Raw genomic sequence first — 22022 nt, 5'->3', positions numbered from 1 at the left:
CCAATAAAGAATAATTTTGTACAATTTCTTTTGTTAATCGATCAAGAATGTATTATGTATTTCTAAAAAAATAAAAAGAAATAGAGAACTTTCCTTACATTACAAACGTATGTTATGCTTTTAAACTATTACTTTTGATATGGCTAGGTTGAGATATATACACACATTACATACTAAATTAATACACACATTTAAAGTACTGAAAGCACAAAGTTTGTTGTTTTAAAAAAATAATACTTTAGATGAAGATCATAGATCAAAAGAGAAGAGACAGTAAAAAAAATGTACAATGTTCTTATTCAAATAAATGCTGTTCACGGTTAAAAAAATAATATATTAAGCAGCAAAACTGTTTTTTACTAATAATCTTTAATTTCTTGAGCAGCAAATCATATTAGAATGATTTTGAAGGATCATGTGACACTGAAGACTGAAAATTCAGTTCTGCGTCACATGAATAGATTACAAATATATGCAGTCTTGGTGAGCATAAGAAACTTCTGTTAAGTTACCAACCACACTTTTGAACAGTGTATATTATATTAGAAGTTAAGTAAAAACGATTCTTCATAAGTTTAATACAAAATTATCATTTATTTTCTTGCCAGGCATGCCAATAATACATATAAGTAGTCCTACTGGACATAAGTGCAAACTTTAAGCACAACTGGTTTAAAAAAAAAAAAAAAAAGTAAGATTACAATTTATTTTCTCATATTATTCATAAAATACCACAACTGTAGAAAAATACTTTTTTTTACATTCTTTTTTTAAAATAAAAAATATACAATTATCAAAGCCTTGTGTTATGTTGTGCCCTGTTCTCAAAATGCAAACATCTCCCACAACTGTCTGAAACGCACAAATCCCAGAAAACCTTCGGAGTGGCCCTCAGTTATTAAGCCCCGCTCCATCACTAATGACTTGGGATTTTTTTCACCTCCCAATACCCATGATGCCCTACCAGACATAACAACAACAACATATAGAATATATTAAAACAAGGCAAAAATGCCCTTCAACAACAAAACAACTGTACAAGATATTTGTGCAATTATAGCAAACTTGTTATGAATAACAGAAAAGGTGGTACAGAAATGGTGGGAGAAACCAAACAAACAGTGGTTGTGGATATGTACAACCATGCTATCATGAACTACTTAAATGTGCTTGAGAAATTTGAATATACTTGGGTTTTTTTCACCAAAAGTGCTAGAACAAAAGTAGTCTCTGTGAATCAGTTCTTTAAAATGCAGATGCCACTTCTAAAGAAACAGAATGATATCAATCTATTGTTCTGAAGAAAGCAGCAGCATCAGTTCTTCATAATATATCATAAAAGGTTGATGCAATGAACAGCAACAATTAATAAAACATCAGTCGATTCATCAGAGCTTTCCATTTCCTTCCTACAATGCAGCAGGCATTTCCTGGGGAGACTCCAACTTGAGTTTTGGACCAAGTACAGACAGCAGAAAAGGTTCAATCCACTCTAAACGTATAAACAGTTCGTTGCTGTGCACTGAGGAGTTAAAAACCTTGACCAAGAGCTTAAGTATGCTTTATTAAGGGCTTATAAAATCTCATTCAGAACTGTTGTAGACACACGCGCACACCTCTGTGGTCATAAGGGATGTTGACTCACATTAACAAGTCCGGACGGCTACGTATCCTACACAAGACAACACAAAGACTTTACACGCACATACAAAAGGTGCAGCAAACACCTGAGTAGACCGCCGCTGTCAAGTCCAAACTAGGCCGTACCAGTTTGGTGTGATAAGTCTTTCGGTCATTAACAGAGAGGCCCTCCGATTAGGCAATCACATATGTCACTTAACAAATGAGCTCTTGTTTAATCTCTGGACGGGAAGGGAATGGTTCTGCGAAAATGAAAGTGTCCCGACCAGTCTTCAGCTCCCCCTGGCCTGGGCAGGTGGGATACGAAGGGATGACGACAAGTTCTGGGGAAGGGACAGGACTCTCAGGCTCTGATTCGGATTGGCTGGCTTCTTGCTCATCAACAGTGTGGTGATGAGTGTTGACCCTTAACCAAGGATGATTTAAACACTGCTCCACAGTTGCTCGTTTTCTAGAGGACAGAGAGACAGAGACAGAAAAAGACTGTTAACACACTCATTAGATTTTTTTTTTTTTTGGTCTAATAAGCAATATGAAGCAACATTTGTGTTTTGTGTCAGACTGTACAACATGCATCTCAGAACTAGTGATAGACAATGTTGATTGGTCAAGTCACAGTCTCATACTGGCAGACAAACTGATATGATACTGAAAAATATACTCCTGATATTGGGGGGGGGAGAAATCACACTTTAGTTTAGGGTCAAATTCAAAAACATTAAAAAAACGTGCAATTTGTGCAATGACTAAAGGCACATTAGAGTTCTCATTTGGTTTCTCTATCAGTTCTGCAAATATGAAAGACTGTCGGGTTCCCAGGATTTTTCCTTTCCCAATTACGAACACACCAAGGAATTTTTCCACATAGCTTTAAGCTCTCATTTTTCCTCTCCCGCTTTCTCAGTGCCGATGATCTACAAGCATTAAGTTTTATGGGGTGCAGATTATAGTCCTGGATAACAGGCTACTATGCTACTATCAGTTTGCACAGAGCCGTGATGGCGGCAGGTCTGGACTGCCATTAGTTACACAAACTGACCTAAAAAAGCCTTTACTGTTCGGCAGTTGCAAAAAAAAAAGAGCCCAGGGATGTGGGAAACCAGAAAGACTGCAAGGATCATTTCACTGTATATTCTAAACCAAGAGGGCATTACGTTTTAATGAGAGATTGAAGCGTGAGATTACATGTCCGGGGCAGAGCCAACTAAAGCCACTACAAATCAATTAGGTTATGCAAGTTTGCCTAAACAAAACTGGAGCGGGGCACTGTCATTTCACATCCACACTCACAAAGAACCGCAAACTTTCCTTACCTGGGGTTTTTGATGAGCAGTGACTGGATGAAATCCACAGCGAGGTCAGAGGTACCCTGAAAGACATCCTGCGAGTAATCCACGTTGACCTGGGAGATGTTCAGGAAGGTCTCCTGCTTTTCTTCTCCCAGAAAAGGGGACTCCCCTGTCAGCATCACGTAAGTCAGTACCCCAATGCTCCTGTAGGGGTAAAGAAGCAAAACAGATCAGTATGGAGGAAAAACACACCAAAGATGACAATTACATCACATGAAATTAAACCTTAAAAATAAATTTAAAAAAGCCACCCCAAGCTGGTTTCAGTTGTTCTACGAGCCTGGTTTTAGGTGAATTTTGGTAATTTAATCGCTGGTCAGCTAGGAAACCAGTTTCAAAAACAGCTAAGACCAGCAAACCAGCTTGGGCTGGATCAAGCACATTTGCTTAAACTCCGCCCCATTCTTACAATGGACAGCGACCTTGCATTCAGATCTGTCTCTATCCAAACAACAACCAAGTCCCACCTTTCTTTTTTCTTTTATTCCCTTTTCAGTATCACATAAATGTGTCAGTAAAGAAGATTGGTCACAATTTTACATTTATATTTTTGCTCACACTTGCGGTTAGAGGTTTGTTCAAAGAACTTAATGACCAAAAGTAATAGTGATCGCCTAAGCGACCTCTAATTATGATAGACAACCATCCATTAAATGAGGGTAAACGTTTCTAGGAATTGTTCTAGATTATCAGTGGATTGTAAACAGATTGCACAAACTGACTTTAACATGCTGATAAACACTGACACTTCTCGTACAACTAGATTATAGAAATGCTTCATGCAACTTATATCTGCTTTTATAGGTCCATTTATCTAAATGTCGTCACAGCATTAAATGGCCTTTATATAACAATCATATGCGTGTCAAATACCGCAAACAGATACTCGCTCTCGCCTGGACTTTGGACACTCAATAAGAACAACCTACCACATGTCAGTAGCTGTGCTGATGGGCTCATAGTCCAGGATCTCAGGAGCTGAAGGAAAGAGAAACAAACAAACGTCTCATAACCCTTCACATCACAGCTACACAAAAAAGTCCAGCATCTCAAGGCTCCCATGCAAGATTCAAAAACATCCTGCCGACACACCGTTTCATGTTTGACCTTTCTACAGATTTTCTAGAACTGAGGTTTCTATCACGTGAAGTTTAACTATTCCCACCCCCTCCTCTTCACTATACTGAGCTGAAGTTTCTTCACCTTTACTCTGCATCGTTTTTTTTTGCAGGAGTTATACCGTGCATGGGAGGGTTTGAGGTTTGCAAATGAGGGATGTCCGACTCACCCACATACTCGGGAGTGCCTAGGATCTCCCGTACCTCGGTCACACTGTCCACCCGCCGAGATAAGCCAAAATCGACGATTCGTATGTCACCCAGAGGCTGAGCACTCGTTAACAGGATGTTTTGAGGCTGGAAAAGACATTACAAGTGTGAGAGAAAGGACACATTTGAATTAAACTTCAGACAGGAAAAAAAAAAAAAAACTGCACTATAAGAAAACTTTTGAAATGAATCTAATTTTTTAAACCATTTTTTAATGCCCCATTACTACCATTTATCAAACAGTTTCAGGTTTAAGAACACAACCAATAAGTTCACTGAAATCGAAAACCTTTTATTCAGTCCAACATCCCAAGGCACAAAACTAGTAGGTGTGATATCAGATTAGAGGCGTTCAAGGCTAATAGACACCAGAATGGGCATTTCAACCAGTGGGTGCCATCATTAAAACAGAGTGCGTTTAAACAGGTCTGGTTAATTATCTTAAATAAGAACACTTAAGTTATTATATAGACATTATACAGAAAATGAATTACTGCAGACATTAAATCATTTGAATTCACCACCTTCAAATGACAATAAAGGGGCAGCAGTCACCACTGTAAGGCAGTCTAAAGCCCTATTCGGACTGGATTAGTTTAACATGGGGACGTGGGGGTAAAGTAATTATTACCAGAGGTTCTCTCAGATTTTAGTCCCGTCCGAATGTGCCATCTCGGTAATCATTACGGACAATAGCCTTATTCGGACGGGATTAGATTAACATGGGGACATGGGGGTAAAGTCATTTTACCTCAGGACGTCTGTAATATTAATGGCCAATTCGCACGGGATAAGACATCTCAGTAAAACTAGCAGAAGTGGGAAGAGTAACTCGCTTTACGCACCTCCTTGACGTCATGTGCGTATGACGTTACCGTTATAACGTGAGCAAACACACAACCTGTCTGAGCGCCAGTCTGAACTCCGTCTCCAATATATATGCGTTTTAATAAACAGTTAGGTCCAGTCTAACGATTCTGATTGAATTATGTTGGTAATAGACACTTTCCTAGAGCTAAAATGTGTTGTGCCACTAATAAGTGCTTTTGATCTTCTTTTTGCTGTAAATGATATGCGGAAAATACTGGACATTTTCTTCTCATTTTCTGGACATCTTTACTGACATTGTCCGTAATGATTACCGAGATGGCACATTCGGACGGGACTAAAATCACAGAGAACCTCTGGTAATAATTACTTTACCCCCACGTCCCCATGTTAAACTAATCCAGTCCGAATAGGGCTAAAGTCAGTAAAGATTACCGAGACTTTTACCTTCTGTAAAAAAGGTCCGGAAAAATTACCTCAGGTCCTAGACCTGCTGTAAAAATGTATGGTAAAATTCCGTCATTTCCTGTTTAAAAGTTAAAAAAAGAGCACGTTTTGCGACCTTGGAGGCGCTTGAAGCATTCGGTTGCGTTGTAGGTGGTGGGACAAATCTGTGGAAAATGTCCAGTATTTTTCGCATATCATTTAAAGCAAAAAGAAGATCAAAAGCACTTATTAGTGGCACAACACATTTTAGCTCTAGGAAAGTGTCTATTACCATCAGAATCCAATCAGAATCGTTAGACTGGACCTAACTGTTTATTAAAACACATATATATTGGAGACGGAGTTCAGACTGGCGCTCAGGTTGTGTTTGCTCACGTTATAACGGTAACGTCATACGCACATGACGTCAAGGAGGTGCGTAAAGCGAGTTACTCCTCCCACTTCTGCTAGTTTTACTGAGATGTCTTATCCCGTGCGAATTGGCCATTAATATTACAGACGTCCTGAGGTAAAATGACTTTACCCCCATGTCCCCATGTTAAACTAATCCAGTCCGAATAGGGCTTAAGCTACAACAAAACCGTTCCAGGTTAGTCAAAAAGATGTCCGTGCAAAAACAATGCCCGACACTCACCTTAAGGTCCAGATGAACTACATTGTTTTGATGGAGACAGGCCACACCCATCAGAATCTGCCTAGCCAATCGAATGACATCTTTCTCTGTGAAGGCCTCGTCGTTATCGGCAACACACTGGTTAAAAATTTCCCCTCCAGCAGCACTGAAAGACAGAAAAATTGCAAGCGTTACAATTTAGATCTGACACTCATATACATCGCATGCCCTGATTGATAATTCCAAGTCAAAGTTGCGTTTTACCGCGCAAAAAAAAATAATCCTAAGGAAAAAAAGAGACCCTCATGCAACCTAAAAAGGGTCTCAAACAATGAGGGTGAAGTGTTTCTTTGTCCCATCTGATATCAGCTTTTGCACCATATCAAGCATCTAATTAACTGAGCTCAAAACAACAACCCATGAAAATGACCCTGAAATCAATAGTACAGAGGTTACAATTCAAACCACTATGTGGGTGGTGTATGCCAGGTGTTTGATGCATGCCATGTATTTCGCATATTTCTACAGATTATAATTGGGCCTCTCCAACAAGATGGCTAATTATTACATTAGAGAAGACTCCTGGGTTACAGCAAAGGGGCAGGGAACTTCATCCTTGCGTAACCATAGAGGATGCATGAGGATTTGCAGGCAGATATGCCTTTGGGCAACAAAAGAATGAAAAAAAAATCAGACCATGTGTAATGAATTTCGGGCCGCACACAAATGCTCTCCCATAGACACTCATGTATATGCTTTTCATCTGCAGTGTTGAGTCTTACATAACAGTTGAATCCAGCTGTATAAATAGGGGATTCTGGGTATCGGTTATCAGATGAGCCACTAGAGGCTTATAAAGTAAGGACACCAAGATGTGGGGAACCTTTCAGCCCCCTTTAATCAAACACATCACACAAACTCAAGCTCTTCACTTTAATGGAATAAACCCTCCACTCTAAATTCCCCAGAAAACACCATCTTCTTAAGTAACATCAGCAAAACAAACCAAAGAGGCATGTTAATGCGCACACATGTGCAGGATCAATTCCTCACAGCCCGTCATGGACAGAAAAACATGTTTTGGTTAAGTTGTGCGTGTGAGAGAAGATTTGAAGCATCTATAAAGTGGTTCTGTGGGCTGACAGACTTATGATTGACCCAAGAAGAGCAGTGGTTGGGTAAATCGCACCCTTGCAGGCTGGTTATGTTGACGTCCTATTTTCATTCACTTCATTCCAGATCAAACTGCTGCTGCTCTTTTAAATGAGATGATGAAAACCAAGACTGAACGCTTGACAGGGGAATTGCAAGTTTACTCAGTGGTTTTAAGCCATGAGAATCTGGAGCAAAGGCAAAGATTTGTTTCTCAAATAAACTAAAAAAAATGCACAGCCCAGGACCACCAAGAGTGCGGTTCCCCTCTCATGAGAAGACGAGAACTAATGCTTTGACTTGAAGAGTCTAGCAAAAGATGTGAAGAATGCTCTCCAACGGCAATTTATCTAAAGTAACTGAGAAACACTTGTAGCAAACAGTGAACACCGTTCACATTTAGGATGACATGCGTACCTACTGTGGACTGTAGCGAACTGCATCCGCACCAAACAAATGGAAACAAACTGGACAAATAAATTCCTAGAGCAAATTAAGTGTGTGCTCAATATCTTAAAAAAACTTTTCCAAGTTGCTCAAAATGTGTCTCAAAAGAGCAAAAGCTGTCAAATCTCCATAAGTGCCATATGTCTTTATTATGGAGGGGGATTAATAATGGGCTTAAGTGGGACAGAGTACATCTCCCAAAAGGACTTGAGCTGCCACTGAATGGTCCATTTGAAGCTTCTGAGGGATTTTGATCAAGTAGATGAGGAAAACAGAGACAGGTGATGAAGATGAACACCTGCAACAAAGACACTTACATAAGCGCTTTCCTAGAAAGATAAATGACAAACTCGGGAGCAAGGGAGGGCCCAATTTCGTTTCATTTAAGGAATGAAAAACATTACCACAGATAGAGTAACTCAACTTAAGTTTCACATTTTCCAAGGGCCATCTTGTGAAACTCTGCTTTGGTGCTGTGGGTGGATGCTAGTGTGTTTTTATGGCCCAAAACAAAACCCATTATGATCTCTAGATCCTTCAATATAAAACGTAGACTGCTTAAAAGTACAAACAATAGTTAAAACAAGTAGACTCTATAAAGACTGCATTATCTCTTCCTTATAGTACAAGTCCTATTCCTTAGACGTATAGTTAGGCTTGTTACTTGATTTGACCCTTGTTTTAAATTCACAAGCCAGTCCCAAAAACATCTAAAATAATCCCATTTTACACCAAACACATACATGTGGTCCTGGAAAAAGCAGTGGCTAGTGCATTCATGTAAAGGTCGTTGTTGGTGTTTCACCGCAAGATGTGTGTGGGGTGTCTGTATGTTTGGTAAATGTAATTATGACCTTTTTTTATTTTCAGTCTTACAATACCTTGGGTTTTAACTTGAAATGGCAGACAATGGCGATAATTCGGTTTGTTTCTCACAACAGAGGATGTGGTGATACATTGCACATGCAAGCGCAAGTACGTAGCAGCTCTGCTTTTAGAAGAAAAGCCACAGGAAATGGAAACTGAAGCATCTGTTTCTGTCTGTGTCTCTTTGGTTTAACTGGTTTCTACTGCTAAACCTTCCCACATCAAGTTTAAGGATTTAACTAACAACACAAAACCAGTGCAAAAACAATTAGATGCATTAATGCTCCCTATCAAACCAGACATGCAATTCCAACACAAAAGCATTGAAACACATACATGCAAACAAAAAGTCGGGCTATATTTTTTTATGCTAATATTTTTAAATAAATATAGAAACATTTACTTATATATAAACATAAATTAGATGTATATTAAATATAAATACTATAATATAGGCCTATACATGTGTAAACAGATCAACTGGACCATGACATCACACATACCTTAACTGAACTTGTAAAACAATAAACAAAACAAGAAGCGTTACCTTCCTTATAAGGCAATCTTACTCCACACCGATGTGCGTGCTTACATCTGACATCGAAATACAGCTGTCTCGACAGAGGAAGTTGCTTAGCGGTGTGGTGCAAGTGGGCTGAGTTTTTTTTTTTGTGGCAAGTTACCTTTGAGACAGAGCAGATGTAATCTACCAATTCTCAAAACCTCCGTCATTCAACCAGTCAGCATCCTGCCTCGCTATACGGATTAACACTCAATGTGCAAAAAACAGGCTGCTGATATTATTGCAAAAACAGACAGTAAGGAAAAAAACAAACATGAAATGCCTACAAACTAATTAAGGGGGGGGGGGGGGGTGAGATTCAAATGATACACACATAGCATTTCATAAGCATCTAAAACTTAACGACCTGTAATTTCCTCCTCATTAGAAAACGTTATCAGCTACTGTTTTACTGGAAAAGTTGAAAGTGTGATTACACTTCCGCTGACAATACAGTAAGCCCTTTTCGTAAATATGCGGTGAATGCCCAAGTGCTAAATTAATGATTCATAATTTCAAACCTATGAAGTTTTACATGACACAAAAGCAGAAAATTTGAAAACTGTGCTGGTTGTTATTTTCCATGTAAAAATTGCAATGAATGGAGACTGGAGATTTGAAGCTTTAAAAACGTTTTGTGTTCCACAATGAGAGCCATATGGGTTTGGAGCAATGTGAGGGTGAGTAAATTATAGCCGTTTTTATTTTTTGGCAAAAGGAATCCTGTAGATGAGTAATGCAGTGAATGTAGGTTACCAATGCTTTAAATGAAAAGCTGTGAAACTCACATAGCTTGACATCTATCGGTCAGGCCTGCTGAACTTCAGCAGAAAATGACAAGGCAAAAGAAACTGCTTTGGTCGGATTTAGGCAGTTGCAGCATGGTCAGAAAAACTGCACTCACTTTGGGGCGCTTTCTGAGAAGAGTCCGGATTTGACATTTCACGAGGGGCAAACACAAGAACACCACATTCTCACTTGGAAAATTATACATTGGTTTCTTTTTTTTGGTCATTGTAAGGGAACACTCGGCTCCCTCAGTTAAAAGAAGAAACCAGTTCAATGTGGTCTGTGGTAACAGAAAGGTACAGACAAATACAAGCTCCAAATATAAACTCTTTCAAACAAATGATTTATGAAAAAAAAATCCTCTTTTGATTTGCCTGCTGTGCCATTTCTTTGTGCCTGTAATTCTAATCTTCAAAAGCCCTGGTGACTCGGAATAACAAAATTACGGTGTGCAACGTCCAAGCCATCATAAAACACTCTACATTACGCTTAGCTTTCACGGTCAGGGCAAGTCACAGCATAACTACGAGTGTGTGTCTTACCACTCTAATACGAGGATGATCTCTGTGGTGGTCTCATAGACCTCGTGCAGTGCCACCACATAGGGATTCGCCTCAGCTGACTCCAGCACAGCGATCTCGTTCAGAATGTCGCTGCGGCAGTCCTGGCCCTTCCGCCTTTTCCTCAGGAACTTTGCAGCATGCTCCTTGCCAGTGGTCTTCTCCACACACTTCTTTACCACTGCAAACTTGCCCCTGCGTGCACACAAACATACACACAAGAGTGAATAAATAAACAGTTTGAGGTATGTTTGGTGAATAAGGAATGGGGAAATCAAAATATAAACACTTTGAATAATGACATTCATGTTGTTCTATTAAACATGAGCTTATTACACAGCTCTCCAGATTAATTCCTTTGGTTTAGAATGCACTGAATGCCTGCAGTATATATATATATATATATATATATATATATATATATATATATATATATATATATATATATATATATGAGATTTCCACACACACACAAAAACAAATATCATTTTCATATTTATAGGCCTGGTTTCACAGCCAGGATTAGGCCTTTGATCAATTAAGGCATGTAAGTAGCTTTTATAAATGTGCCTTAGAAAGAAAAAAAAAACAATGATGTGCAACTTGAGATAAAAAAACAAATGGTGCTGATATATTTTAAGATCTGTCTGTGCAAGTTGCTTTCAGTTAAAACAGCTCAAAGATGCATTTTAGTTCAGGAATAGGTTTAAGCCGTGAAACTGGGGGATATTATATTTAATTGCATCAATCTAATTTATAACATCTATTTTGATTTTTAATTAAAATATTTTCCATTTAAGAAAAAAATCATCAATTAAATATTTAGTTTAACAAATGATAAAATATTAAATATAAATGTATATATAATAAATTGTTGATTTTTGTTTTCTCCATTCATTAAATACCAGAGGGTACTAAACTTGTATAACTGGTTCATTAAGTTAACATGATGATAAGATGTGGTTGCAGTGGTTGTGTGTTGCAGGCTGATAAGCCAATGACCCATTTTTTTTTAATGCTGAATCTTTGACACTCAGAATGAGTAAGTCATCAATCCACTTTTACAAGGAAGTATTCAACAAAAGTGGAAATTTCATGACAAATTACATGACGTTAAAGTGCAAGTCATTTTGACTACGTTTATGGTGTTTTATTATCTTATTGGAGCTTAACAGCTGTGGTCATCATGATCTGTTGAAATGTCAAAAAGCTGGAGAAGATTAAAATAGAAATACTAAAAATAACAGCATACAGTTTTGAAACAACATATAAGGAGCACCAAATGGGGGATTCCTATCATTTTTTTCCTACATGGCTTCATTAGTCTGATGATCTGATGATGATGACACCAACTATGAAGAAATAAGAACATCCTTGTATTTAACTGTTTATAATGATTCCCTCCCACTCGTTTTCATGTTCAACGAGAGCCTGACATCTAAATGATAAAACTGGCAGTTGGAGCCATCTGAGGCTGCTCACATGCTCATTCACACTGATTTCCTGCTGTCTCCCTCATCTGACCTCCCAAAGCCCCATCTATCAGTCAAGACACACAGGGCCCTGCACACACAGAAAGAACAGGCCTGTCAGCGTAGGCATTCTCGTTTGACTGCGAGAAGGACAAATGGCTGTTAATCACGCCTCCTCTTCAGGCCATATCATAAAGACACCAGTTTGTGGGTGGGGTACGGAACCTAACAGACAGACCACCCACTCTTCCAACACTCCTCTACTGAGACTCAATGGTGTCCACTCCTGCCACCGTCTAGTTCAGCTAATGACCAAACATGGCACTTACAAACAAAATACAGCCCCTGGGTGACCTCTCCTATGTCCACGGCTTGTCTCGTCCCATCCATGTCTCCATTAACACCCCATTCAAAAGTTTGACAAGAACACGCAAAAACGCAGGTGGACAATAAAGCATTTAGGATGGAGCTTCCAGTTGTCATGACCTAATAAAATGCCCAGGCAATGCAGTCATTTCCTCTGTTGACATTTTCTGTTGAACAAAGTGTAAATAAAATGCATGTATAAACAAAAATTAAAGAAAAATAAAATAAATGTGCATAAACTAAAATAAACAGCCAGGGGACACATGGCAGAGAACATGACTGATTCATAAATTGCAATAGCCTATATTGGCCAAATTTCCTATAAGGAGGACTATTTTAATATCGAGCAACTAAACAGTAAATATACATTATATTTTCGTGTCCACAGAACATTAACTTTAATTTCACGGGGTGTTCAAAAAGCTTTTGTTGTTTGGTCTTGGTGTTAACAATTCCCAAGATTGCCGAACTCTTAAAATCCTCTAAAACCTTCCAAGGGTACAAGCCAAAATCTATCCATTGCCAGCACTGAAGTGGTTTTCCTGCTAAACGTGAGTGCGGTTGGCAGGGTCGAAGTGAAGTGAGCAGGTTCCAGAGTCTGGGCCCAGAATACGGAGTTCAAATGGAGTACAAGAACCGCATGTGAGGACGCCAACTCTCAGAACAACCCTGTTGTTTATTTAGTTCTGCACGTGAAGAAACTGTGAACAAAATGGTTTTAAACTGTGCAGACATTAAGCGCACAATTTCTGAATTGCATAAAGCGTTGGATTGAGAGGCGACAAGGTCAAAGGGCATCGCATAATTCTGCCACGCTCACATTTCTCTTGCCCTCTTTGTAAAAAGAGCAGGTCTGAAATGTCAGGCAGGGTCCAAAGGGATGAGAGTTAAAGCTATAAAAAAAAAAAAAAAAATTGTAATTTAATTATTTATTTAAATAAAAATGTTTGTGGTGGTTTTACACCTCACAATAAAATTACACTTCGTTCAGCACTCCCAACAGTCACCAAAGATGAATGAGAAATCAGCAAAATCCTGCAATACTTTGAACCATCCGTTTTCTTATGAATACGGTCCGTCTCAATCTAAAACAATGACCCTCAAACAGAGGGTAGGAAATGTATATTCATTTTTGAAGTTGACCCAGATACTGTGGTGGTTAAACTTCCTGTGTAAAAAAAAAAAAAAAAAAAAAAAATTCACACTCTTCTCTTTCACTGTCTGTCTCCTTCTCTCGGTTTCATGCTCATGCCCAGATGGTTGAAACATGTCTACTTTGAGAGTCAAAGTATGAATAAACATTTAAAAGACCAAAAGCATGCACGTGTGCATGAAGACACAAACACAAGACCATTTAGACACTAAGATATACAATTTAAATCCGTTATTAGAGGGAAATCATTCAAACCCATTATTAAGGGAAAGACTGCAACATGCACAGCTGGCCTGTCTGCTACTGGTACAGCAGAAGGCTCAGTCAGCATCCCAGAATTGTGCAGCAGAACATTCCTCACTCAGACCACCTCGGATAGAGGATCACTGAATTCTCAGCTGAACTCATGAACTTTATTGGCTTCCTGAGGATAAAAAGTGCAGATTACCAAAACAGCAGCACAGCAAGAGGGGAAAAAAGTGTCAAGTTTCGTGAAAGAAAAAATAGCTGAAACATGAAGTCAATGGAAAGCTTCTGACAAGGGGGTGCTAGGACTGATGATACTGTTTATGGAGGTAATTGTGGATGAAGTTCCTCAAATAAGGTTGAAGGTTGGGGGTTAAAGTCATTTTTGGATACTCTAGAGGAGCTCTAAAGATGATATGCTTAAAAATACCCTCTAATCTCACCGAATTGGGACAACTCATAAGAACTTTAATAAACTGGGACATCCACTACACTGTATGACCGGTAGATATTCAAGGGGAACGGACAAGTATATTTGGTAGAGTTCAGCTTTCACATTTTGTTCTCTCACACGGTCCATTTCCACGCCAATGATGACTTTTGGTGCTGAACGCATTAATGAGAACAAGTGCTATTGTTATAAATCAGAAGGATTCAAAAATATGTGGAAGAAAATGACTGGAAATAGAAACTGACCTAAACTGATCCTCCATCAAATAAACAAACAAGTTGTCTGGGAACAAACTTTGGATTTTGTCTAGCAGAATAACACGGAAATTGCTGCTGGAGTTTTGTATCATATGAATGGAGTGCTGACAACAGGGCCAGATGGTTTGGCCATTCAGTAAGATGAGCGTGTTAAACACACAGAGAGACAGACACAAACGGTACATTTTACAGTCTACTTTGCACTCCATTGACTCCAGTGGGATGGATGAGTGGAAGTGTATGCACATACTAAAAGAATAATATAGGCCAACAGGTATGTTATGGTATTCGGGAGAGCTAAAGAATTCTAAAAGCTGATCCATCACTAAAAAACATTTTTGTTTAAACTCAGAGGACCTCAAGACAAGTTGACCCGCTGAGCTTAGTATAAATATCGTTGCTGCAAAGCTAATGTCACATCTACCATCCCTTCTTTTTCTTTGTCATATATTAACATGCATAATTTTCAGCATTATATTATGCTGTATGAATGCCTCTTTCTAACTACCTAATCTCAACATCAATATCCACCAACATCTGCATTCCTCCAATGCTCATTCAATTCACCACTATAGTAGAAAATCAGATAGACTGCATTATAAAAATAAATAAAATCACAGCTTGCCTTGTGACTAAACATGTTTTTTTTTTGTTTTTTTTTACTGCACTTTAATTACAGGAAAAACTTGGGATTTACTCATGCTTTAGAATCCTCACATCTCGAAGTGTGGGGCAAAACATAAAACGTTTCAGGGAGAACCAAATGCCAACTAAATCCAGTCCAAATCGAGACATTTTACAACCAAATCCACAAATTACCCATCAAATTGGGATAAATTATGCGGTTTGGCAATGAGAATTAAAATCCAGCAAGTTGGAAAAAGTTCACTTAAAGGCAGCCGAAACAGACCATGCAATTGTCAACAAGCACAGCATGAATGTTTAACTCTAAATGAACACATCTGTCCAAGAGAAAACAAATTTGACTGGTCAAACGATACCATCTTGTCTATAATTAGTCAGTGGAGCGTTAGAGAACAATGTCACGGCACGCAGCGCTGTATCTATCACACATGGCTCTGAATTAACTTGTTTCAAATTCTGTGTTTACTTGAGAAAACACACTGAAAGGATCCAAGTCTCATTCTCGGGCACGAGGGGCACCCCTGGAAAACGCCAATAAGTAGGTTATGTGGTTCAGAGTCCACTTTTGATTGATTCACAATTGTGAATTTAATATTTTGAATCAATTCACTAAATTATTCAGCATGATTCGCTCAGTGTCCCTTTTCTAAGTGTTTTATCTTTCCCAGAAAGCCAATTTGTGTGTAATAACTGATTCATTGAATCTTTTAATCAACCTAATGACCGAATAACACAATTTGCTATCGATTAAAACAAATAGCATAAGGTTTTCCCTCACAAATGACAAAGATACATACATCAGTTTTTCTTCAACAACAAAAAAACTAAATAAAAAAACTAAACAGCTTCACCTTAATATAAATCTTCCTTAAGAATTCGAAACACTTGCTCGGTGATATTGATTTGCATTATTTTTGCTGAGAGGAAAAGCCACTAAAGCGGTCTTCACAAAACTTGGTGACCAAAAAGATATGCAAGAAAGTAGGCCTAAACGACAACGATTCTTTTGGGACAGAAACACTAATTCACCTGATTGCACCACCTGCTGGTCTGTCTACGCTGCAAGGGAATAAAACTGTACCGTTATAATAAACAATGCATATTTTCGTTTATTTTATAAATCCATGTAGTTCGTTTGCAGAATTGGTAATCTACAATGAAGGCTAAAATCCAACCAGTTGATCCTCAGATTACACGTGCGGGAGCCAAACAAACCTTCGGCTTCCAGCTGACGGCGATTCACCCCAGTTATAATTCTCACACCGGTTCCCAAGTTTGTGAAACTGCCCGTGGGCAGATGACTACATGTCTTCTACACATTTTTATATTGTAAACGCGCTAATTCGCGTTTTTTTTACAATGTTAATTTACATTTGATTTATTTTTGGTTAATTATTTTTGATTTGATTTTTTTTTACCTGCCAAGCTCTCTGCCAACCAGGTCATAGTAGTTCTTGAAGGGCTCGGTCCTTATCCGCGTGCGAATCTTTGTGACCATTCCGTTCCTGTTCATCATTGTGCTTTCTGCCGTTGCAGTCCTGCTGCGGGATAATATCTTGCGTTCTCTGGAGCACAAATATAAAGTTTAGTCCATCAGGTCACTACCATAGAGTGCTGTTCAAGTCAACTGCAGTGGGTGGAAATGATGCTTAGAGAAATTAACTGTGGTAGAGTCCAAATTTCAAACGCGAAATATTCCCTTTCCACCACAAGTTTATCACAGCGTTCGACTGGTGCAAATGTTGTAAAACTACCGTTTGGTTTTCAAGAAACTCACAGAACTTGTTAAGAACCGCGAAAGATAGCCCGTGTGCCTTAAGTCCAAACAGCGGTAGCTCAGTGAGAATAAGGACAAACATTCCCAAGCACAAGGCTCATCTCATTGGCCCGCCCTTAAAGATGCGGCCAATGAGAGCGTGGAATTTGTGAAATGGGCGGAGTCATGGCATGGGAATTCATAGACACATGTATCTTGGAAATTCAATCTATATGCTGCCGTTTAGAAAGAGAAGCCAAGTAGCCTACGTAGCCTTGTGAAATGATCAGATAAAATAAAAAAGTCCCTGAAATAACAACAACAACAACTTTGTAATACATCAAGAGCAAATCTGGAAAATACATACATACACATACAAATATAGCAATATATATATGTATATGCTAAATACATTATATACATGTATTTAGCTTATTTTAGTTGTTTATTTTTTATATAAATATATTTAGGCATTCTTTGTATATTGTAAAATGTATTTTACAATATACAAATAATAAAAATAGCTTTATTTATTTTGTAATATATTTTGACATTTAACGGTTGCTTTTAACAACATATATTTTGGAAAATAAAAATGCATAAATAAATTTTAACTATATTTACAGCATTTAGTAATATGGTTTTGGATATATTTTTGCCCCAGATTTATTTATTTATTTATTTATTTATTTATTTATTTATTTATTTATTTATTTATTTATTTATTTATTTATTTATTTATTTATTTATTTATCTATCTATCTATCTATTGCTAAGACAATTAGCACTAATATATTTTTTCCTTCATCTCTCATGGGCATGGCACACTCCAAAAAAAAATCTTTCTTTTTAAATTTCTTCACTCAACTCGAAGTCTGTTGATTCTCTTGTTGTCACATGGCAACCAAACAGACAGTGCCCTACCTTTACTTGCTCATACTTTGCTAAATCATCTATCTATCTATTTCTCTCTCTACACACACACACACACACACACACACACACACACACACACACACACACACACACACACACACACACCGTGAGTCTGGTTCATTTTCTTTGTGGGGCCTCTACATAGACGTAATGGTTTTTATACAAACTTTATATTCTATCCTCTTACAATAACCCTAAGCCTCAGAAAACTTTATGCATTTTTACATTTTCAAAAAACTTGCTTCCTCATGGGACCTCAATTTAAGGGTCCCTGTGAGTCTGTGTGCATTCAGGTTGAAGTCCCCACGGGGATACAAAAACATGAACACACACAGTTTTGGTATCTGCTAAAACCAATTACCTAATAAGTATCAGGATTCCTGTCATACCAGCTGGCTTCAGAACACACCCTCTCTCACTCCCTGCTGCCACTAATCTCTGTTTTTAGATTCATACTCTCTCCCTCTCTGTTTCTAGGTGACTATGTACACTGTAGTCTAACACCAATTTCAATTCATTGAAAAAAAAAGATTTAATTGATATTGCCACATTCGTGTGTGTGTGTGTGTGTGTGTGTGTGTGTGTGTGTGTGTGTGTGTGTGTGTGTGTGTGTGTGTGTGTGTGTGTGTGTGTGTGTGTGTGTGTGTGTGTGTGTGTGTGTGTGTGTGTGTGTGTGTGTGTGTGTGTGTGTGTGTGTGTGTGTGTGTGTGTGTGTGTGTGTGTGTGTCTTTCATAAAAATATTTTATATCTAGGTGATTTTTAAGATAGATGGATGGATGGATGGATGGATGGATGGATGGATGGATGGATAGATAGATAGATAGATAGATAGATAGATAGATAGATAGATAGATAGATAGATAGATAGATAGATAGATAGATAGATAGATAGATAGATAGATAGATAGATAGATAGATAGATAGATAGATAGATAGATAGATAGATAGATAGATAGATAGATCCAAGTGGTTGTGTAATAGCATAAATAGAAGTAAGAGAGTAAGAGAGAAAGGAATGGAATGGGAAGAAGATTGAGTTAAATTAGAAAAGGGCATTCCTGCATTAGTTTGTCTTGTCTGTCTCTCTGGGAATATCTTATGTAAGGCTGTTTTGTTTGACCTAAAGTTTTTACTTCAAGGTTTAGTAAAAGTTCAAGTCTCTCTTTTTTTAATGTTTAAACATCCTTAAAACAAGATAAACATGAAAAATCCTATTTTTACTTGAAAAGTAAAAAATCTGTAAGATAATAAGGAGCATACAAACTGGATTAATTCAAAAATAGTTCTGCTGTAGAAGTGAGTCTAGTAAAGATCTCAGACCTCTGACTGCTGTGCTGGTACATCTGACTGCTTAAATAGTTCTACTCCAGGAAAGGCCTGATGGAATCTCTGCTGCTTTGTTTTTCTCTACAGGACCAATGTACCTTGACTGAGCATTCGCTTTCTTTCTCTGTCTCTCCATGGCTGCTTTGGCAAAACAGGGAGCTTCTGGCTGCAATTTTGGCCTTGCTGTCCATTCATGTGTGTGCGCGCATTAGTTAGAAAGATCACAAAAGGACACAAAATTGTGACGTCTGAGCTGAGCAAACACCTGCACTGAAGAAGACGGGCAGTAGACATTCACAACAGGCCTATCATTTTTCAGTTAATCCACTGACTGGAACACATGAAAACAAGGGAACCGAGAACAAAAGAAATCAGAATGAGAGAGAATTGAGGTTTAGTCGGCATTGCTCGGTCATAAGATTAAGCATGTGAGAAAGCATGCAAGATTCTTGGGGGAAATTTATTTTGATTTAATCATGATTATGTTCTCCAGCATGATTTGAGAATGATCCGTCTTGTGCTTCAATGGAATAAAAACATCTGACCGTCTCTATACAAAGACTTCACATGATCATTGTCACAAATTTACTTATAAATGTATTTATTTGAATAATCTTAAATATTACAAATAATCTTAAATATTAACATCAACATTATTATTAGCATTCATATTTATTATTAAAATAACCATTCATGTCAATATTTAAATGAGTCAATACATTATCAATCCTGCTTCCTTGTTTTTGTCTTAACTTGATTTATGGTAAGCCTATTATAAGGGTTTAAATTTGAGGGGGATTGTTTTTACCGGATGTGTTTGGTGTGGGACTGACAGGTTAGTTGTCTCAGCGAGCGGGAAAGGTTGACATGGAGAGTTTAAAAAAACACCAAAAAAGAGAATGCGATAGAGCTTGAAATAAAACAAGAATCAACATTGGTGTGGCATTTCGGAGATGGCGAGAACTGAGAGATAAAAAGAGATTTAAATGCGCGGACATGGCCTTTTACAGGTGAGGGAATTATTTTATTGAAGTGTTTTCATTTCATTATGGTTGTTGTAGCGTTGTGCTGGAATTTACTGTGTCTATTAATGTTTACAGCTACAGTAACATCTCCATCTAGTCAGCTAAAGATCATTTCTATCTAAACTGATTATCGCTTGAGTCTAGTACTGACTATTTTATGAGCAGTAGCATAACCATATTTATCCACACAATAAATAAAATAAAATAAAATAAATGTCTTCTGCAAAATTTATATATATATAATACATACACTGTAAAAAAAAAAGGCAAATTTTGAACTTTTGCAGTACAATCGACTTGGATGTTTAAGTTATTTCAACTTAAATTATGTTAAACTGACTTAAAAAAATTAGTTACATCTTGTATAACTAATAAAAACAAGTTTAACATTGCTTAACTTATTTTGAGTTAAAACAATGTAAAAACATGTTGTCATAACTTATTGAACTTATTGAATATATACTTTTTTACAGTGTACAGATATAATTATATATATATATACATATAGTGCTGCTTGAAAGTTTGTGAACCCTTTGAAGAATCTGTTTAAATGTAAATAATATTAACAAAATAAGAGGGATCATACAAAATACGTTATTTCAATTAAGTACTGTCCTTAATCAGATATTTTTACATTAAAAGATGCTTACAGTCCATATAGTAAAGGTCGTTTCTTAATAATGCATGTCGTTACCTGTGGCCTGTTGCACAAAACTGGTTTCAGTTGTAACCCAGGTAAGTTCGAGATTAGTTTGAGCAAACTCTGGTTTTTCGGGCTCAAGAAGCTGGATTGGTTTTTAGCGGTGTTTATCACCATAGTAACTACACGGCTAACCTGCTCTGGAGCAGGTTTTATTCTGGGTTTGAGATCACAAACCCAAACTGGACCAATCAGCTACAAGTAAAGATGCAAAAAAGCCACACCCCTTAATGTCCCGATCCAAATAAAAGAAGTTTATAATGAAAAGTGGGGACACTAAAATTATGATCCAAAAATGATGACACTAAAATTAAATTATGATCATTATATGATAATTTCATATAATAATTTTCAAAACAATCTCTCAATCTTCAGAAGAGAAGTGAATCTAATGGACACTGTGATTGGCTGTTTGCTGCACGTGTCACACGTTCAGATGCACCCGCTTGAGAGTTAATCCCTAACTCTGGATCAAACCTGAGTTGACGGAGAAATTTTATACCGAGTTTTGAGAAACGGTTGAATTTAACTGGATTTGTTAACTCTATACCTACTCTGAAACTCTGAGTTTGTTCAGCTAGCTTCATGCAACAGGCCTCTGGATGATTTACGGCTGTTTTTTTTTTTTTTTGATGGATGTTCTTGAGTCCCTTGTTTGTCCTGAGCAGCAAAGTTCTTTAGAAAAATCCTTCAGTCCCTAAAAAAATCTATTGGTTTCCACCATCTTTTGCATATTTGAAAGTCCATCTTTTCACTCTGAGGACAATAAAGGAAGCATCAGTGAATGTTTGAACCTTTTTTTAATAGTTGTGTTTAAGTCAATCTGTCCTCGGTGTAAAAAGATGGATATCAAAATCATACTGCTGGAGAAGCATGCAAAATGCTGAAATACTGAAGTATGTTTGGGACCTGGACAATTTTTCTATATACACTCACCTAAAGGATTCAAGCTTTGTGACATGGTGCATTATCCTGCTGGAAGTAGCCATCAGAGGATGGGTACGTAAAAGTGACATAAAATAAACGTGCCAACACAACATCAATGGCAGTTGTTAAAACGCAATGCTGCTTATGTTCTGGTCTTGATGAAAGACCAAACATGTTT

The 22022-nt window shown here is 37.6% G+C and overlaps 1 protein-coding gene across 1 annotated transcript; it reads right to left on the bottom strand.

Annotated features, from left to right (window-relative positions):
- Positions 1–583: 583 nt before the first annotated feature.
- Positions 584–17056, bottom strand: stk17al (serine/threonine kinase 17a like). Its single transcript, XM_067413923.1, has 8 exons — positions 16951–17056; positions 16592–16738; positions 10566–10778; positions 6228–6372; positions 4279–4405; positions 3920–3968; positions 2955–3134; positions 584–2092 (listed from the first exon to the last, which is right to left on the bottom strand). Exons 2-8 carry the CDS (start codon positions 16687–16689, stop codon positions 1837–1839), a joined length of 1068 nt encoding a protein of 355 aa, XP_067270024.1. The 5' UTR covers positions 16690–16738; positions 16951–17056; the 3' UTR covers positions 584–1836.
- Between the last annotated feature and the right edge of the window lie 4966 nt (positions 17057–22022).

The sequence above is a fragment of the Pseudorasbora parva genome, chromosome 2 (genome assembly GCF_024679245.1).
Source record: "Pseudorasbora parva isolate DD20220531a chromosome 2, ASM2467924v1, whole genome shotgun sequence".
NCBI classification, from domain to species: Eukaryota; Metazoa; Chordata; class Actinopteri; order Cypriniformes; family Gobionidae; genus Pseudorasbora; species Pseudorasbora parva.
The sequence above is the reverse complement of the archived record's forward strand: the minus strand, read 5'-3'. Positions and strand labels throughout refer to the sequence as shown.